Source organism: Felis catus, chromosome B3, assembly GCF_018350175.1.
Source record: "Felis catus isolate Fca126 chromosome B3, F.catus_Fca126_mat1.0, whole genome shotgun sequence".
Lineage (NCBI taxonomy): Eukaryota > Metazoa > Chordata > Mammalia > Carnivora > Felidae > Felis > Felis catus.
Genome location: NC_058373.1, coordinates 120,652,066 through 120,672,571, shown reverse-complemented (window position 1 = coordinate 120,672,571; position 20,506 = coordinate 120,652,066). Strand labels below are relative to the sequence as shown.

The 20,506-nt window shown below is 42.6% G+C and overlaps 1 protein-coding gene across 17 annotated transcripts in view; it reads right to left on the bottom strand.

Annotated features, from left to right (window-relative positions):
- The window catches only part of TTLL5 (tubulin tyrosine ligase like 5), a 285,367-nt gene that overhangs the window by 42,613 nt on the left and 222,248 nt on the right, over window positions 1-20,506 (bottom strand). For 12 of the 17 annotated variants that reach the window (XM_045060262.1, XM_045060260.1, XM_045060264.1 and 9 more), the window contains 2 exons: window positions 7,128-7,207; window positions 2,827-2,949 (listed from right to left, as the gene is read on the bottom strand). The exons of 1 other annotated variant lie outside the window; for it this stretch is intronic. In XM_045060262.1, the coding sequence (XP_044916197.1) occupies window positions 2,828-2,949; window positions 7,128-7,207 (202 nt within the window). In that variant the 3' untranslated portion in view covers window position 2,827. Of the gene's footprint in view, window positions 1-2,826; window positions 2,950-3,445; window positions 5,083-7,127; window positions 7,208-20,506 lie in introns of those variants that run through there. 4 more of the 17 variants (XM_045060268.1, XM_045060267.1, XM_045060266.1 and 1 more) reach the window with 2 other exon arrangements.

Below are 20,506 nucleotides of genomic sequence, written 5' to 3'. Positions count from 1 at the left end.
AGATTAAGGCTAGCACCACACACACTGTTAAAACACCACTTACACAACACAGCCTATAATGAAGTGAGTGCTGTGACCAGTTGCTTAGAAGTTAGTGGTATAAACCTAATTGATGGAGATTTTTTTTCCCTGGCTCCTCGCACTGCACAGTAAAGACATTCACTCTGTTGATGTTTGTTCTAAGGGTGTACAAGTTGGGTATGGTATGGTTAAGTCAGTGTGGCTCTGGAGGAGATGAGAACAAGGCTTGGCAGGGGCAAGCTGATTATACTCAGCGTCCCAGAGAGAAGGTCACTGCGTGCCACACGGGGTCACAGAGGAAAACACCAGTGTGGTCAGGAGACAGAAGACAGGAGTGAGGAGAAAGCCGAGGCCATAACCTTACTTGGGATTTCCCTGGGAAAGGCAAGGCAGAGCAGGGTAAACAGCTTAAGGCTGGCTCATTTTAAGGATTCTGGTGGGCTATGGGCTCCAGCAGTGCTCTCTAGTTGTACCTGGCCCTGGAGCAATCTGGGGCAAGGGAAATGTGGGTGTTCCATGTGAGAGATAAGGAGGCGGTTGGGGATATAAACTTGGGACTGGTTCGCTTCCATTTGAAGGGCATACTCGTGGGCAAGTTGTTATGATCTCTAGGAATTAGCTAGCCCTGGGAGGGGCAGTTTCTCTCTGGCTCGGTGAGGCCCCAAATGTCAAAGCATCGAGAATACAGAAAACATAGTTAACTGGCTCTGTGATGAAGGGATGCCAAACAGACAATACAGAATCTAAGAAGATGCAAAATAATGTATCTATTTAAATACGACCCTTGCCTGGGGCAGCATAGTGGGGGTCTTAGAAAGTCTGAGTCCCCAGCATGCTTTAGTGCAGCTCCTTCGTTCTTTGATCAGGACAACTGATGTTTTCTGTCTTAGATAACATGCTATGCAAACATACTTCAATCCTCGCATCTAACCTGCCTGCCTCCCGAACCCCATATACGAAGAGGCTCTAGGATCATTATAGCTCGTGATAACATTCGTCTGTGACTGTGGCTTAAGGGACCTCTGGCCTGAGCAGTGATCGTGCCTCTACTGCATTCACAGCAAGGAGAAAACAAGCATCGGGGTGATGGGACACGGACGCTGGGGTTCTGCCTCCTCACTTTGTGAACTACGTATTTCTCCTATTCAGGGAGAGGCAGCCCATGGCCATCTGACACCTACCACCTGCCAGGCTGGTGGGCCTGCCTCCGGAGCCTCCCAGCTGGTCGTGCTGCACCATGGCAGCCTGGTCTTCTGAGGCCCCCTGACCCACTCTGCGTCGAGGCCATGCACGCTTGGCATGAGGTCTTACCGCCTCAGCTAACTACAAAGTACAGCATCACCCTCCCTAGCTTATGTGCCGCTCAGGCTCAGCAGGGCTGTGTTTGCAAGAGATTTAAGTGTTGAGAGATGGGCTCTTTCCCAAGGCTTCTCTGCTGATGATCCTACTTTGCCATGTAATGTTCTGGGTGGACTGTAAGGGATACTAATGAAATAGGTTCAAGGAAAGTGATATTACAACGGCGGCAGGGTCCAAGTCTCACAGTCCTGGAAGCCGATGGGACATTAGTGCTTCTTGGCAGGCCATCGGTTTAGTTTGGAGCTTGATGTCGCATTCATTCTCCTGGCTGCCAGTCTCCTCCAGGAAATATTGACCTTCTCGCTTTAGTTTTCTATATTTCATTAGTTGTTCATCATTGGATATCAGAATTAAAGGCCCATTGGCCAAGTATTACCAATAGAACTCGAGTTGTTTTCAGTTTTTCTGGTACATTTTGGTAGATGACCAAGCCATGGATTTGGTGTTCCCTTCTCTCTTCTCATTCCTTTTTGGAAAGAGTTTAGATGGGCTGGGGAAAGATATTTGAAGCTCTCTGATCCAATGTAAATGAATCCTGTGGTGGGTAAATAATTTTCCTCCCTCCTTTGCTCTCCTGGGGTATTTTGATGAATAATGCTTCTCAAATAAGCTTGTAAGTATTCCCCCAGAGGTAAGAAGGGTATTAAGCTCATAGCAGGTGTGCCATTAATGCTTCAGTGTGTAGGGTAGAGCAAAGAGGAAAGGAATCATCAAAACCTTGTGGTTTCAGAGAATTTTCTGGAAAGTTTTGAAGGCCACAGCTGGGAACAAAATACTGTGGGGCAGCGCTGGTGAAGTGTGGGTACAGCCTCACAAGATCAAGTCAGGCCGTCCCTTCAATGTCAGATTTCTACGGATGGGTGGTAGGCTGGGATTTACGGTTTGTTTTGTGGCCAGTTATAGCACATGCTGATCTTAACTCAGACACACAGCATAATTACTCACTCAACCTCACCCCCCAAAAATTATTTTTTAATTTTCTTCCTTCCTGCCTCCCATTATTTGAAAGTCCAGTTCACAAACTACACAACTCTAGTCTAAAAGCCTTCTTTAAAATAATAAATATCACTGAGAACATTCTCTTTAGAGGCTATTGCGATTTGAACTTCAAATATCATTCTCTCCAATGTATTCTGTTACACTTTACCTGTGATAACTCAATTATAGCTTTAGTTTCTTTCTTTGACTGGCCTCAATGTCCCCATGGTTTTAAACAAAACCCTCCAGAATAGTGAGGAAATTTCTTACTGCCACAGCGCCACCTACTGGCAGGCTATTACAGAAGCAAGCTAGGAGTAGCTTAACTTTGAGCTCTGGTTTTACAAAATGCCAATTTCCTTGTCATTTTGAGAAACTATCGCTTCTCTTGATAGCTATTAAGCCTCTTGCTGTGGCATAAAGTCAGCAAGTTATAATAAAAAAATATGCTCTTATTCTTACTGTTACCTTAAATTGGCCCTGACTTCACCGACTTTGATTTTCTCTGTCCTATAACTGTAGCAAGGGCTCCAGATTGTGTGGGCAAGGGTTTGGATCTGGCGAAAATAACCTGGGGAGCTCCCAAAGGTCCTGAAAAATGTAAAAAAAAAAAAAAAAAAAAAAAAAAACCCTACTTAACACTTTATTTGATCTTGGTGAAAGGACAAGAGGTCAAATCTAAAACTAGGTTTTAGGACAGGACAAAAACCAGACAGAAGACTAGCCAGGGACACCAGGCCCAGAAAACCGCCTAGTATCTAGCATTAGGTGGCGGGCGACAGAAGGAACCAATGAAGGAAAGAGAAGGCTGAGAAATACATTGAACATAAAGAAAGGAGAAAACACCTACGTGTATTTCAAGAAAACAAAACAAAACAAAACAAAACAAAACAAAACAAAACAAAACAAAACTAGGCTTTAGAGGATCATCGTTTGCCCAGATGCTGATGCTCCATTTCCGGCCAAACACCAAACCTGTGCCCTTTGCTTTCTAACACCATAAGAGTACGTAAACCCAAATTCTTATCCCTCTGGCTCTGGGAAGAGAAGAACGTTTTGGGAGTAACAAAGGATGTGAGACACTAGGGCAAGCATCTTAAGAGCTTTATTCATTTTCACTATTAACTTCTTGTATTCCAGATCCATCCAGGATCTATAACAACTAGATAACGCTTGGTGAAAAGAATAAGAATCTGATAATAAAAAGAGGTCATTCCGCTGAGAATTGCCCAGCAAATCATTTCGCTTGAAAGTTAAAGTGACTTCTAGATCCTCAGAGTTTAAGGTCCGCTGGGTTTACTTTCTATTAAAGTAAGTTCCTTTGTCTTGTATTACAGGGAGGCAGGGAGGTGGGCGGGCAGAGGCACACTGATGGGCTGCTGCCCCAGCCCCATGCAAACAAGGAGGATAAAGCTAAAATGTATGTTTTATCAAGGCCCCAAATAGCAAATATTTAACAAGGACACTGTTGCTCACTTCTTGTAAATGAAATCCAGCATTGGTGTTCAAAGAATCTTTCCACCAACTCCAGACCAGTAAGAGCTTTTTAAACAAAACAAAACAAAACAAACAAACTGGGGCGGGGGGCAGATAGAGGCCGGGCTCCAGGACAGAAGAGGCGTAGGCAGAAGCTAGAGCCAGGGATGAGGGCAGCTGGTATGGCCTCAGACCCTGCAAGAACAGTAGTTTACGCTATGAAGTCCGCATGAGAGAAATGCCAGTTATCTAATCTGGTACTCTCCGCTATTTTAGTTCCCCATCACCACTTCTAAACTCCAGAACGCCATGGTTATAAAGAATGAAGGCCAATGGCTTTGGCTTTGAGCCAAAGGCCCTCGCTCTAGCTTCCTTCTCAAATTTCCAAATTTGCTGACTCTACATCTTGCCTCCCATAGCAAACTCAGAATATATAGCCTGAGGTAGGGAAGTCAAGGAAAAAGTCACATTCATGGAGCATTCCAGACCTTTTGCTAGCAGCTTTCATGTCCACTACCTCATTTAACATCCACACTTAAAAGACTGTCACTAGGTCACCATCAGTGGGGAAGGATTCTGAGTTGTTTTTCAACAGAGCCCTGGGATGAACCAGTATCTCAGTCAGGTGCCCAAGGAACAAAGTCACACAGCTTTAAGGCCTGGTTGGCTAGACTTGCAGAAGAGTCAAGGGGCCAGGAAACAGACTTTTGCTATATTCGTGGACTCAATAATACCATGTTTAACCAACTGAGTTAACTGGACCAGACAGGGGCTAAATACCTTTCAAAGTCAGCGTAGCGATTCCTGTAGAGGCACAAACTTCCTATCTCTGAGAGCCATACAACTGACTTATTACAGGGGCTACTCTCCCTTCTTCTGGGTTTAAAGAAAAATGTCTCTAATAGCTACCTAACCTTTTTATAGGACACCCTTCTGAACCCCTAGAATGACACCTTTAAATCTATGTGTCATACAGAAAAACGCATGATTTGTAGCTGAAACACTCAAGTGCCAGGTAGTTACCTACGAGCTGTATAAATAACTCTAACAGGGTTAGTTACTATTATACCGCTAAGGCAAAATGTTTATTGTGAAGTGTGGAAAATGCCCGAGACTCGTGTACCAAGTTCATCAGTGTTTCTTTAACTGAGGATCGGGAACACCAGGAAAATCACAGACTAGAAACGAATTCAAGGCACTTTAGAGGTCCAGAGTCAATGGAGATAAAAGCAGTGAACAGCTGGCTACCTAAACAAGGCGAAAAAAAATAATGCACTCGTCTTAAGGTAGAAGCAGAGGGAAAAGGGAGATACTAGAATCCGGGGATTCTATTATACAATATACAGTATACAACCTTTATATAACTAATATACAACTTTTCTCTTTGTTCTGCGGTTTTAGGCTGACGCTGCGTTCATTACAATGGTTACAAAATCTCTAACACATAACTTCAGCAGTCAATAAATATTAATTCATAAGCGAGATGCTGAGCGTATGACCCACCTGGCCCCTCAAATTTCCAACTTCCCTGGCCAGAGTCTATGCAGAGCGTTCAGTTTTGTACTTAATGCGTTAGTTAGACCTGCAAATAGCAGTAGGCAGGTTTCCTGGATCTCCTATGCTTTGCAAACCTCTCTGGCTGCAGCAGTTTGTGGACAGATATATTCAGCTGTGCATACAGTGCACAGTTCTCCCGGCCGCCCACTTCCCAGGCTGCGCCACTTCCAGGGGGAAATGTTCATTCCTTAAAAATAACTACCATATCCTAGTCATTCTTTTTGGGGGGAGGGGAGGGGCAAGTAGATACCCATCAACTATTTCTTGAATTCGGGTTCTAAAATATTAAGCAGAGAACAAAGTCTTTATACTCTTATTACCTGATGTGGGTGTGGTTATAGAGCCTTTCTCTATATATGGCTTCCTTGAACCCCACAGTAAGCCGGAGGTGTGCGTAATTCTCCCTGTGATACAGTCTAACCAGGCTTCTTGGAGATCTGGCATCATGTTAAGGTGTATTATGTCACACGCACACCCCTCATCCCCTGGCTCTAGACTCCCTGACGGCTCCTTATTGCACTCAGGGCCAAGTTCCCTACACGGCTCGCAAACCGGCCCTGCTACCTCCGTGACCTCTCTCTTGCTGCTCCCTGCTCGTGCCCTAGTCCCCCGCCACAGTGACACACGAGGGCTCCCAGAACACGGGGCATTTTCACCCCGCCCTCGCCCCCGACTGTGCAGTATTGCTCCCTCTTCCTGGCACTCCTTTAGTCCCGCACCGCGCCCCCCCCCGCCCCCCCCCCGGCAGACATGTCAACGTTCAACCCTCTGCCTAGATGTTCCTGCCTCCAGAAAGCCCTCTCTAATCCCTTAAGAGCCTGGGCCAGGTCGCTGGGGTTCAAATACTGCCCCACCATTTACTAGCTGTGAGATGTTAGATATGTTTCATAATCTGTGCCTTTATTTCTTCAGCTGTAAAACAGGGAACACAGTTCCTATTATATGCCTGTTTTGTGGACAAATGAGTTGTTACAGGTGAGGCATTCAGAACTGTGCCGGGCACAGCGGGTGTTCCGCCAACCGTCTATGGTTATTCTCTGCATCCCCAGGACCTGACACTTACCCACCCTGCAGCCCCGCTCCCTGCTGACTCTCCTCTTTTCCTAAGTCTGTAAGTTCCCTGACAGGAGGGATGGCCTGGTCCACCCTTTATGTCCCTCAGCTGACATCTCATTCTCTCCACAGTAGGTATTCAATAATAAGTATTTGTTGAACTGAATCCAAGTGATTTTTAGTTTTCTGATTACTTATCAGTATATTCTTACGAGTTAGTACTCACAGAAAACTATGCCTGGACCAATGTTGCCTGACTTAGATGTGGATACCTACATGAGAGGTTTTAAAAAGACCTCAGTAAGCACCTGGCAATGGATCAATAGGCCATTACATTAGCATGACAGGGACTATGATCGAAGACCAGAGCTCCATTGTCCTGAAGAGTTAGGGAGAGACACTACCGGTGGGAATACGATATGAGCAGTGAAACACCGGTCAAATACCAGCCTAAATGCTGCAAATCTGATAGCATTCTCCCAGACCAAGGAATGTCATCTACCCTGAACTAGTTCTGGAAAACCATTCCATCCTAAAGTGCCCATTTGCCAATGCTTCAAAAGCCTGGATGCTTCCTCGTTCTTTGAACTGCAGGTTTCTTCGGAGGCAGAAGACAGAATATGCCCAGCCCAGCACACCCTCCCTGTCGTCCCGGCCGCGGAAGAGCTGGTGTGTCCACTAACCTGTGGAGCTGGTGATGGGCACAAAGGCTGCAGAGTTAAGGCTGCTCTGGAGTCCATTCAGCTGCCCTTCTGTGGACCCTCTGAAACACAAGCAGCTTGGTTAGATCAGCAGATAGAAAGGTTAGATCAAACGCAGGCCCTCCAATGGCTTTGCCTCTCGCTCTCGGTGTTCTCTGTCACGTGGCTCATTCCCTTGCTTCTTTCAAGACTTGGTACAAATGTCATCTTAGCAGAAAGGACTCCTGTGACCAACTACCCCGTCTTCTGAAATATCACATATATTGAAGTTTGTTGTACATCTCTCTCCACTGGAAGGTAATTGCAAGAAAGCACAGGCTTGGACTACTGCTGTGTCTCCAGTGCCTGGCACCTAATAAGCGTTCAACAAATATTTCTTTACTGAAGGAATAAATGAAGTTTCCAGTATTGACTTGGATAAATTATAAGTAAAGGCATTAAAAAAAAAAACAAAAAAACCCACCAAGGTTCATGTAGACCAGCGGTTCTCATCTGAGGTAGAAAGGAGGGACAGACTTTGTCTCCACCCCCACCCTTCCACAAGGGACGTTTGGCAGTGTTGACACATTGTTGTCACAACAGCGAGGTCTATTGGCATCTGGTGGGTAGAGGCCAGGGATGGTGCTAAATATCTCCTAAAGTGCACTGGGAGGTGCCCCCAAAGGATTTTGTAGCCCAAGATGTCAATAGTGCTGAATTTGAGGGGCACCCGGGTGGTTGTGTCGGTTAAGCGTCCAACTCTTGATTTCGGCTCAGGTCTCATGATCTCATGGTTCATGAGTTCAAGCCCCACATCGGGCTCCACGCAGACAGTGTGGAGCCTGCTTGGGATTCTCTCTCTCTTTCTCTCAAAATAAATAAACTTAAAAAAAAAATAGTGTTGAAGTTGAGGAACTGTTATGTAGAGGCACCCCCCCCTCATGCCAACTTTGACAAGAGACAGGACAGAGTCAATTGGATGCTTTGGGCACAGGTTCCCCAGCCACATGTCTTAGAAATTCTATGACTAGCTTGATGCCCTACAGACCATGCTGGATCTCCTCACTACAGGCTCTTACAGATCTGTAATTCTTTCATTGCATTTACCAAAATTGTAATTACGGGATTGTGTGACTGGTTGCTTAATATCTGTCATCCTTGCTAAAAAGTAAGCTCCGTAAAGGCAGAGGTTATATCGGCTCGTTCACTGTTGTAGCCATAGCTGTTAATATTGCACTTTGCACAGATCAGGTATCTAATAAATATTTTAAAAAATAATCTGATCCATTGCCCCACAAATACAAATTACTTGTTGGACCCATCTACCTTGATGTTAGTTGACGTGTAAAAATTTTACTTTGTAAGACTAAAAGTTTCATACGCTCGGTTCTTTATTTCTTGAGCAGCAATCAATCCAACCTTTAGAACCCTTCTCCTGGCACTGTTTGTCCATTTATTCATCCATGCAAAAAGTATTCCATGCTTGGTACTAGTGAGGAGGCAGACATTAGGCAAAGACATAAGGGACAAACTATGTGATAAATGCTAAGGAGAAACAGCACGAAGTGTTTTAAAAAAGAGAATGAAACAAGGGAACCTCATTGAGATGTGACACCGGTGGTCAAGGATGGTCTTTCTGAAACTGTCGTATTTCAGCAAAGTCATGAAGTTAGGAGAAGTAGCTATTGGCCAAGAGTAGGGATCAGGAAAGAGCTTTTCGTGGAGAAGAAATAGAATATACGTATAATGATCCTGAGGCAGAAAGGGGTTTAGAATGTCCGAGGAGTTTTAAAGACCAGCAAGATGGAGGGATGGTCAAGCAGTGTTTGTCAAATGTCCTTGACAGGAACCACCTGGGGTCACTTGTTAATCACACAGCTCTCCAGGCCCTTCCCTTAGAGATTCTGACTCAGTGGGTCCGGGATAAAGTGTGAGAACCTAGGCTTTTTATAGCTCCCAGGTGTCCCAGTGACTTGTATCAGCAGAGAAGTGAGGAAAACGTTGACTAGTGGGCAAAGGGGAAGGTGATGCGAAGAGCACTTGGAGACTCTGGCAGACGCTTAGGTGCCCAGGGGGTCCCCCCTCCCACTTCCCCTCACTGATGGAGAGCACACCCCAGCAGTGATGCAAGGATCACACTCTCTTGGACCCCTTCCCCTCCAGCAAGCTGTGATCGCGGCCCCACCCACTCCTTTCCACTTTCATTGGAGGACAAGGGAATGGTGGAGACAAAGAGGAGAGAAAGGAACAGAGGGAATTCTCCCTTGTCCCACAAGCCTCAACCTTGAATAGCTACATGGGGAATGCTTATCCATTTTATTTCAGCCCTTTATAGACCCAAAGAACTACCCAAAGCATCTCTAGCTAATATTGGCTCTTCCAGGTCCAAGCGTCAAAGGAAAAGTTCCAGAACCTAGGATGGACTCTTTCCTCTACAGAGGTTAAAAACCCTTAGGGCCATTTGCCTGGGTTAGGGGCAGCCGCATCAAGAAAAGCCACGAAGCCGGTCTCAGTATCGCGCAGAACAGCAAAAGGGAACCAGGCAGGCGAAATACCAGAGTCAGTGGAAGAAACAAAAGCAGCAAACAAGGAGCTACCCGAGGGAGAAGAGAGTCCCTGGGTGTTTAGAACTAGTGAGTCTGGATCCTTCAACTCCTTCTCCTCTCTTCTCCTCCCTGAAATTCTTTTCCTCTTTCTCCCGCTCTCTGGAATTCTTATCCCACCCTTCACCTTCATGGACTGTCTCCTGTTCCTCTCCCTCTGTCCATCCCCTGTCACTCTTCCACCCTGCCTTCTCCATCAACTCCCATCACAGGCCTTGGGAGCCACCGCTGACTCAAACTTCGAACACTTCTAATGAGCCTACTGTTTCTAGCACAGGCTCCCCATTTCCCCCACGGTGGAGAAACGTGTCCAACAGCCATTCAAGAGGAAATTCAGAGTGGACTTTTCCATGAAAACACTGGTACACAAAGTGGTTTGGGTCTATGTTATTACTACTTCAGGCACATCGTGGGTAAATACGCTTTTGTCGTGCAAGCATCATTTCCCTGGGAAAATACATTCCAGCCTCTGGTCAACCCACTCCTAAGTGAGAACTTTTGAACCACAGCTTACTTAGGGCGCTTGTTGATCTGCTTCTGTGATAATTCTTTGCAGCTTTCCTGGGAGTGCCTGTGTTTTAGGAACTCCTTATGTAGTCAGCTGCTTGTCTGAGTCAGTTACTGTCCTTTAACATCAAGTTACCACGACCTACCTCGTAGGGTTGTTGAGGATTAAGGAAGATGGCGACTGTAAGGCACATCTTAGCTCGGTATCTAGTATTATATCAATGGCTAAACAAACATTAACTTTTATTGGAATTGGTATTTTTACTTAGAATTGCTAACCATCTTTGCATTCACTATAAGCTTATCCACGTACAGAAATATTAAGTCGGGTGACGCAGTGAGTCTGACTGAATATGGAATGTGGGTGCTAAATAGGAGAATGTCCACAACATACTCTGAACCTGGAAGTTAACAGCAACTTGCTATTAAAGTCAAAAGGTAGTTAATTGGCGGCCTATGAGGCAGAAATCTCATGGTCACAACTACTCTTAAACTCCCTTAGGAAGAGAGGTCTCATTTGAGATTGACACACTACCTCTCGATAAATCTAATATACACATTTTTCAGCATCAGAACGAACCACTGTTTCTTCAACTGTGCACCAAATGAAGCAGCTGGCTTGTCACAGAACACATGTCTTTCAGCACGAGAATTACACACGGCACAGAGGATGTCCGTCCTACACAAGAGGCTCATGGGAAATGAGACTGACGGGAGGAACGATGCGTCTCCCAGCTCTCCCCAAGAAGAACATCACACGGAGTCGGCCGCCACTGAAACCATACAGTCTCTTTCTCTCTGAAGAGCTGAATGTGCAAAGCTAAATGTGTGTTTGGTGCAGCTCTGTTAACCTGCTGTTTTCCGATCACGGAACATATGGAATATGAAGACCAAAAGATGAACTCAGGAAAGTGCCTTATAAAAGTATCGAGTTTTGCAGTGAGGAATACTGAAAAGATGGGACAAGAGAGGTGCCGTTAATTTTACAACATATAAAAGTTAGAGTTTAAACCAAGGAGAGTGCTAGATGTGACCATGCAGTCCCGTAGTGTTCCATAACTGCTCTTCTTGGAAGTGGTATAGGTTCCAGAAGACAGAAGAACAGGAGATATAGCCCAGGGTTGAGAGTTTGAGGCTTCCTACAACCTCAGCTGTGGTGATGGGCTTAGTTCAGACTCTTCTCCACACAACGAACCGTGTTATTATCAAAAGCTGCCGAAGGGCAGGCTTCCCGATTACCGGAGCCACGTCAAAACTGAAACAAGATATGATGTAGCCATGAACAGTAGCACGCTAGTCGCAACCAAGAATTCTAATTAGAAGAATTCCATTAATAATGGCATGCTTTTTTCAACGAAGGCAGGATCTTTCCTTGGGATGTGTTCATGGCTAGTACCTGAAGAGTTTCCTTATGTATTAAATGTCTACTTTCTAACCCGGGATTCAAGTCACTTGCTCCACTCCCACTTACTCCTTTGATCTCTTGCCTTTTCCTGAAGTCCAAGAAAAGGCCTGACATGGGCATTATTTCTACCCTGAGTAAAGAAGAACAGCCTTCCTGGGCCTCTCAAAGACATTGTTCGGGAATGCATTACAAGTAAATAGTATCCCTACAAGCCGAAATAGTGCCTACATTTATTATTGAAAGATGTCTCCTAATACTGGTCTCTACTTGGGAAATAAATGACGATCACACAGCTGGCTAGGAATGCCACTGGCGTCAAGAGCACACCATACAGCCAGCCTATATGACATATCATCGCCAGTCAAGGAGGGTAATAATAAGCAAAATCCCTACTATCCATTTTGCTGGTAAGGCTTCGGACGTGCTTTTTCGTGGATCTTTATTTCCTTTATTTGTGGTTTCCTCTGTTCTTTTTTTCCCATTATTTTGATCAGTGGAAACTTTTCTGAAAGTGATATCCTTTCTTTAAGATCTGTTTTGTTCATTACTTCACAAGATTGACTGTGGTTTGGTGCTATATTGTTTCTCTTCGAGTTCTTTTCAAGGCTTTCCACATCTCTAACACAGAGGTACTAGGTTTCTGTTCCAATGGTTGAAGTGAAAGTTTACCTTGGATTCATGCCACCACATCGGGGATGACCTTTCTATAGAAGGAAGGAGCCACAAAAGAAAAGTGCTCAAGATTTCACAGGAAGAGGAGAGCTCGAAATACTGACCTTGCCAGGGCTGTGGCAGACAGGCATGGTGGCATCTGTGAAGGTCCTGAAAAGAAACCCCGCACTTGCTCATTTTTATAAAACTTTGGTGACAACCAAACTTCTTTCAACTCCCAAAGGAGAGAAGAAATCTCAAGGCACAAGTTAGAGGTTATAGAACTGAATTCCAAAAGGGACATGTACTCTTGAGTCTTCTTAGCAAATGTTTACTCACAGATGAAACATCTCAGAATGTTCCTTACAACCTACATGCACGCAGGTGTATGTGTGTTTCCTCCTTTAATCCATCAGTCCAGGGATTATGTATGCATCTCACAGAAAGAAGCTAATATACTAATCCTTGGCAAACAACAATCAGAACATTATTAATTTGGGTCTGAAAACAAGACCAACTCAAGAAGCACTTTGTGAAGTCAACTTTTGTGCAGTAGTGGTGCATAAGGCTCCATTTTATAAATATACTACACATTGTCTAACCCACGATCCATTATATTTGTTGTTTTATTCCTTTTCATTCCTAGTATGATCTATGTGGGTCTTTCCTCTTTTTTAAATTTACCGTATTAGTCTTTCCAGATGTGACCCCGTCTACCATTTGTTGTCAGTTTCATTCACTCCTTCACCCAGTATTTAATGAGTATCTACCATGTGCCAAACACTGCTCAAGGCACTCTTCTCTCGTGTTCTCCCACGTGCTGGGCTGTTCTAGGTGATTTCTGTGTTTTTATTATTTGATTTTGATTTGGATTAATTTGCTCTTGTTCTTTTTATAGTTTTTCAAGTTAAATGATTAGCTCACTTATTTTCAGTCGTTCTTGTCTTTTTAATAAATTCAAAGTTCCAGGTTTACTTTTGAATACAGTTTTGGCTATCCCACAAATGTGGTACGTAGCATTTTCCACAGCCATCCACTTCTTTTTTTTTAAATTTTTTTTTCTTTTCCAACGTTTTTATTTTTATTTTTGGGACAGAGAGAGAGACAGAGCATGAACGGGGGAGGGGCAGAGAGAGAGGGAGACACAGAATCGGAAACAGGCTCCAGGCTCTGAGCCATCAGCCCAGAGCCTGACGCGGGGCTCGAACTCACGGACCGCGAGATCGTGACCTGGCTGAAGTCGGACGCTTAACCGACTGCGCCACCCAGGCGCCCCCACAGCCATCCACTTCTAAGTGTTTTATGATTTTCATTATGATAACCTAACAGCTGGGTATTATGTACTGAATTTTTTTAAATTTCCAAACACACGAGTCTTTTTTAAACATTACCTTTTGGTTTTTCCTAATTAAAATGTTTTTTACTGTTGAAGAGTGTAAACGGATACAGATTTTTTGAAATGTGTGGAGCCTTCATTTGTGACAGTATGTGTTGAATTTTTGTAAACATATCCTCGAAGAGAATGTATATTCTCCCTACTGGATGCAGGAGTCTATGCAGAGCTATTAATGTTTTTCAGACTATGACCTGTGGCTCGTAAGGGGGTTGCAAAATCAATTTAGGGGGCCCAATTGGCATTTTTCAAATAATAGGAAATAATATTTTGTGAAACTTTTATTTCATATACATAATTTAGGTATTTTACTAGGTTGCATTTATAAAATGTATTTTTTTTAATATTATAAGTGGTGGTCAGAAAACATGAAAAGCCACTTATCAAAGCAAATTGTTATTCTATATTTCAAATAGTCCAAATCCTCAGAAATTTGTATGAGGCACCTATCAGTTATTGATAGAAGCAGATTTAAATAAATCACCTACTATGATTGATAATTTTCCAACATTTCTTTATACTGTTATCAGCATTTGATTTATAGATTTTGAATTTATTATGTTAACTGCGTACCAGTGCTTTTCTTCATCCCAGTGAATGCTTTTTGCTTAATTCTATTTTCTCTGTTGCTATACTCATGCCCCTAATTAGTATTGCATGGTTTACCTTCTTCTAATCCTTTACACTGTGAACTTTTACTGTAGGTATCTCTCTTTTAAGCAGGCTACAACCAAACATGTTAAAAAGTACAATTTCTGGGTGTCTGGGTGTCTCAGTGTCTCAGTTGGTTAAGTGTCCAACTCGATCTCAGCTCAGGTCTTGACCTCATGGTCATGAGTTCAAGTTCTACTTTGGGCTCCACAGTGGATGTGAAGCCTATTTAAAAAAATGCAATTTCATAATCTGTCTTTTAATAGAAGAGTATAATCCTGTTAACATTTAGTGTGAGTACTCATATAATTGGATATATTTCTACTATCTTAGTTTTTATTTTCCACTTACCATCCTTTTCCTTTTCCTTTTTTTTTCTTTTCCTGCCTTCCACTGGACTCAAAAGTTTCTACATTCTCTTCTCTTTCCTTCTGTGGATTTGAAAGCTACAGAGTATATATCAATTATTTAGCTATTTTTTTCTAAGCGTAAAATTTAGTTTATTTTTTTCTACTTTTTTCCCTTAATATTTCTGTCTTGCCCTTAGAACTTGACACAGACCTGCTATATTTCTGCCATTCACTGAATCCTCTTGGCCTTCAGTCTTGTCTTTGTTGTCCCAAACATGTTTTATATTTTTAAAAGACCAACAATTATGTTTACAGTCATTAGCATTTATTATCACTTAATAAAAGTCTGGCCCCTCACTGCTTCATGTTATCCAACACTTCTGTGTTCACTTTTATCTTATCCAGTCTTTGCTAGTTCTTCCAGTGAAGGTCATGTGGTATACTCTTAGACTTTGAATATCTTAAATTATTTTTATTTTGGCTTTTCTCTTGAATGACAGTTTAGCTGTGTATAAAATTCTAGACTGAAAATTTCTTCACCACAACATTCTGAAGCTGTTAGCTCTTGTTTTCTGCCACCTACTATTTCTAAAAGAAGAATGTGGGATTCTGTGTTCCTTTGTGAATTTTCTCTCAAGTAGCATGTAACTCTTCCCTTTATGCTCAGTGTTCTGCAGTTTCACTATGATATGTCTATGTGCATTTATTTTGGTACATGGGATGAATATTTTAGCCGAGGACTCATTTATTTCTTCAATTCCAGAGAAGTCTCAGTTATTATTTCTTAAAGTGTAACTTGTCCACCTCTTCCTCAAGGTTTCCCTTCCGATACTCTGATCAGAATCACATGTTACAAGATAATCCTACCAGATACCAGACCTAACATGTCTGGCTGTTCAAAAATGTTAATTTCATTTCTAAGGAATTCATGTTCCAGTTGTCGGCTTTGTTGGCAATCCTTCTTAGATTCAGATTTATTCATGTGTTTTGCAACTTTAGTTTGTAGGCTCATTCTGAATAGGAATCATTTCCTCCCTTGTCTCTGTATTTGCTCACCCCTCCCTGGCAGAAGGTTTTATAACTGCTTCCACCTAGGGCCCATCACCCTAGTCCAGAACCAGACTTTCCAGTGGTATTTCAGTGCTCTTGCCTCAGTCATATTTAGAAATCCAGGTGAGTTCTGAAACATGAGCAGGTGCAAGGGTGTGTCATTATCCTCCTGACTTTGTAGGCCCACAGCCTCATATAAAGATGTGGCCTCAGGCAATGGGCCATGTCAGTTTCATCAGTCTCCCATTAGGAGAGCCCACTGCATTCCAATAGTACCTTGGTGCTACTGACATTTTGGGCTGGATAATTCTTTGTTGTGGGGAACTATCAGGTGCTTTTCAGGACATTTACCAGCATCCCTACACTCGATTCATTAGATGCCAATTGAAACCCCTCGCCCCTGCCCAGCTATGGTAATCAAAAATTACTCCAGGCATTGCCAGATGTCTTCTGGGGCCACATCGTCCCCAGCTGAAAAATTACTGTTTTATTGCCAATTAATGAGCCTGGCTTCTTCGTCTTTCCTCTTGGGTAGGAAGGGTACTTTTAGGCCCCAACATGCCACAGGGGCTGAACTCTGGGCTGTCACTGCCTGCTCCCAAAGCAGAATTCAGAAAGCTTGGTGTTTCAGCCTCATTCACTGATCCTCAGTTACTTCTGCACATTTGGGAGCCAAGGAGAGGCTTCCCTCGTTCTGAAGGTCAGCTAGGTCCTTTTGGTGGTTTTTATCACTGCAGTGTATTTGAAGCAGAAGGAGAGTATTAAGTGTGAACTTATGGAGACAACTTGACTGGGAGTCAGTGTGTCCAAATCTAATCTTTTGTTTTATTTGAAGCTAAGCCCTTGCCTTCAATAGTCATTAGCATTATTAGCATTCAGGATCTCAGAATGTATTTGAATTTCCATAGCCTTGCCAGATAGAGCCAAATCATACTTACGAGTATCAGCTTACTAACAACAAGAATGCAATTTCTTTTAATAGGGCACAGCGGTGGCAGCAGAAATTATAACTGCACCAGCGCACACACACTGGACACTTGATATATGTCGGGAAAATACCTGATCTCATTTAATCCTAAGAACAATTCCTCAACGTAGGTAATATTGTACAGATAATGAAACAGAGGCTTAGAGATAGCTCCAAATAACAGTCAATTAAATGAAGGTGCTTGGATTCAAATCTAATCTGAAATCCTGGGCTGTTAGCAATTGGGCTTTACTGCTCTACTCTACTCTATGCAGTATAAATAAGTAATGATGGGATAATTGCTATTCGGTCATCCCTGACACATACACCTTGATATGCAAACCACGTCACCACCACCACCCCAACCACCGTCTCTAGCACATCTCTGTCTTTACCACTGTCTCCTCTACCACCATCTTCTGTGACCTTGTCATGAATATAAGCTAGATCAGGGGCCAGGGAATACATTTCTCTCTCCGCTCTTAAAGATAAACTTCATGGAAACCGGGCTTGTGTCTGTCCTGTCCACTGGTGTTATTACCAATACTTAGAGCAATGCCCGGCATAATGGACATTCAGTACATATGCGATAAAAGGGTAAAGACAAGATATCTATCCCTAGAGGCTTATGAGAAGAACACATATAAAAAGGAAAATTAGACAAGGAAGTAGATGGTAGAGTTGGCTGAAGCTCTTGGCAAAGCTGCATCAAGGTGATAAATTAAAACCTGATCTCGAATAAAACACAGGACTTAGCTTCAAGAGGGCAAAGGGCATGAGGAAGAGGGCATAACATGAGCATGTAGGAACACTATATGGAAGCACGTGTGTGGAGCACACTGTAAGACTGTATAGAAAAGGCTGCAGACAGGATAGAGGACATTTTGCAGAAGGCTGTCCTGTCAGACTAAGGACTCTCAACTTTACCATGTAGGCACCTGGAAGCCTCCAAAGATTTTGGAAAAAAGGTTCAAAGAACTATTTTAGAGATGATATTTTAAAATTGTTTCCTAGGCCTACTCATGTACCCCATTTCTTTAAGAACCAATTTGGATAGTTTAAGATTGCTACCCTGTTCTACTTGGGTGTTCTTTTTAGTCAAGAACCAATCTTGATAGTTCATATTTTTGAAAATATTACCTTTCATTCAGTTTTAAAATTTAGTAGCACATAATTATGCAGGGTTCTCATAATTTTCTGTCTCCCCTATATCTACTTTTAAAAGATTTTTCTTATTTTTAATTCTCTTCTTTGTCTGGCAGAGCTATGTTTATTTTATCCTTCTCTGTCCCCATACCCCAAACTAAATAAGGTTTTGAATATAACTTTTTTGCTGCTTTTGACTTTATATTGGTTTTCTTCTTGATTGCCTTTGATTTTTTTTTTTTTTTATTAGCTTTGTTTTATTGACCCTTTTCTAACTTCAAAAGATAGAAGCTTAGTTCAGGTATGACAAATATGTGGTGTGCACATTAACCACTCATCCTCCCTGCCTGCGGCAGACATTACTAATCTATCAGAGCACTCTTTCTTGCCAGGCTCAGAGAAGTGCTCATAACTCTTGTCAACAAAACACTCTCGGTAATCAGCCAAAGCTAGTATATCAGTTGAAGCCAATCTGCCATTTGTGTCTTCGTTAATCTCTTTTCAATCTTCCTACATTATAACAATGAAAATAACTAAGATTATGAATTTACCTTTGAGTACATCTTTGGTTACATTTCAACTTTAAGTTTTGATATATATGCTTCTTTTCATTATTTTAAAAAATATTTCAGCTTTAGGGATGCCTAGGTGGCTCAGTCAGTTAAGCGTCCAACTCTTGATCTCGGCTCAGGTTATGACATCAAGGTTTGTGGGTTTGAGCACCATACCAGACTCTGAGCTGAGCATGGAGCCTACTTGGGATTCATATTCTCTCTCTCTCATTCTCTCTCTCTCTCTCTCTCACAAAATAAATAAACATTAAAAAAATAAAAAATAAAAACTCCAAAATTATTTGGGCATTTTGTATAGACTTTTATTCTAATATCTCATTTTATTGCAAAGTAGTCTGAGAATGAGGTCTGTATGCTTCTATTCTTTGAGGATTCAGTTGAAATGTTCCAGTTTTTTAAATATATTGTTTAATGTTTACTTATTTTTGAAAGGGAGAGACAGAGTGCGAGCCGGGGAAGGGCAGATGGGGGCAGGGGGTGACAGAATCCGAAGCAGGCTCCAGGCTCTGAGCTGTCAGCACAGAGCCCGATGTGAGGCTCAAATTTAGGAACTGCAAGATCATGAGGTGAGCAGAAGTCACACACCCAACCAACTGAGCCACCTAGGTACCCCTGTTCTAGTTTTGAAGAATATTCCATGGGAGCTCTGCAGGGCACAAAACTGTGTACCTATTAATTTAATCTCACAATTATGTTGTTCAAAATCCTCATGCCCTTATGTTGGGTCTATTTGCCTATAATAATGACTATTACTTCTCTTTCTGGAATTTGTTATTTTAGGTGGAATCTACCTTTTACCTCAATATTTTTACCTTTGTACACTTTTCCTCAGAATTTTGAAAGAATTTTTGAAATCTGTCCTCTATTTTACTAATTAAGTTTTCTACAGTGCCCAATTCACTGTTGGTTAACCCAATTTTTCACTTAGGTATTTCTCATATCCTCCCTGACCACAGACTGCTTGCTCTCTACATGAGATAGCTTTTTGAAACTCTACACATCAATGCACTCTATGCTTAACTTTTGTCAAGAATACACATTAGGGATATTCTAAAATGTTGTTTTCTTGCTTGCTTTAATGGATTTTAGGGGTTGACAGCTCCCCTAAATCTTCTCCATGGAGCTTTCTTTTAAGCTATAGGCCCCAATATTTTTAAATATTTGCTCACCCTCCGAGAGGAAAGTCTAACTTTGCCGTTAAAGGCTCATGATCATGGAAGAACTGATACGGATTCTACAAAATCCATAAGATCCTACCCAAATCTTTTAAAAAGGGATTTTCCTATGCAGATAATAAAGAAAAGTGAGAGGAGGGAAATATCCAGCAGTTAGAGTCCCATTTTAATAACCATTTTAATATCCCAGTGGCAGGGATGAGAAGTAAGATTCTAATTTAAATTACCCAAGTATGAATCACCAAGGGAAGGCCCATCATTCCATGACTCTCATGTACTTCTCCTCCCCACTGGACCACACACACACCAGTGGCAACTTCTGGTTAGGTGTGGTTACAAGGACCCAGTTCTTTGACTGATGTCATCATCCATGCCAAAAGCAAACCCTAAGATCTCCTAATGCCACTATTGAGGTCCACATGCTGAGGGCTTATGGGGGAAAGAGTCTAAGTGGCAGGCTCCTTGACTAGCCCTCCCTTCTCCCACTTCCAGGCCCTGCCCCTTAGAGTGAAGGGTGTTATGAGTGGGTTCCAAGCCTCTCACCCATTTCCTAGACTTCACTCTCATAAGGAACAGAGTATAGAAAAGCCTTTAGTAGTGTTCTTCAATTCAATCCTTTTCATGCTACATTTAGCACAAATTCTCTCCACACTTTAGTATGAGAGTGGTAATAATTCTTCCTCCTTTTGAGTATTTCAGTGGTCACTTAAGTGGTAAAATTGGTGTGGAAAGGGAGGGGAGTGAGCTCCTAAGTGCTTACTTTGCATTCTCCCAAAGGCAATTTTTTAGGACGATTAACCTGTCATTTGCTGTACAGAATGGATGTGAATGGGTTGGTGGGGGTCTTTCAAATCGGTGGTCTACTGGGAAGAGTCTGTGGTTGGCGCACAGTAGGTGACACAGATTCGGCTT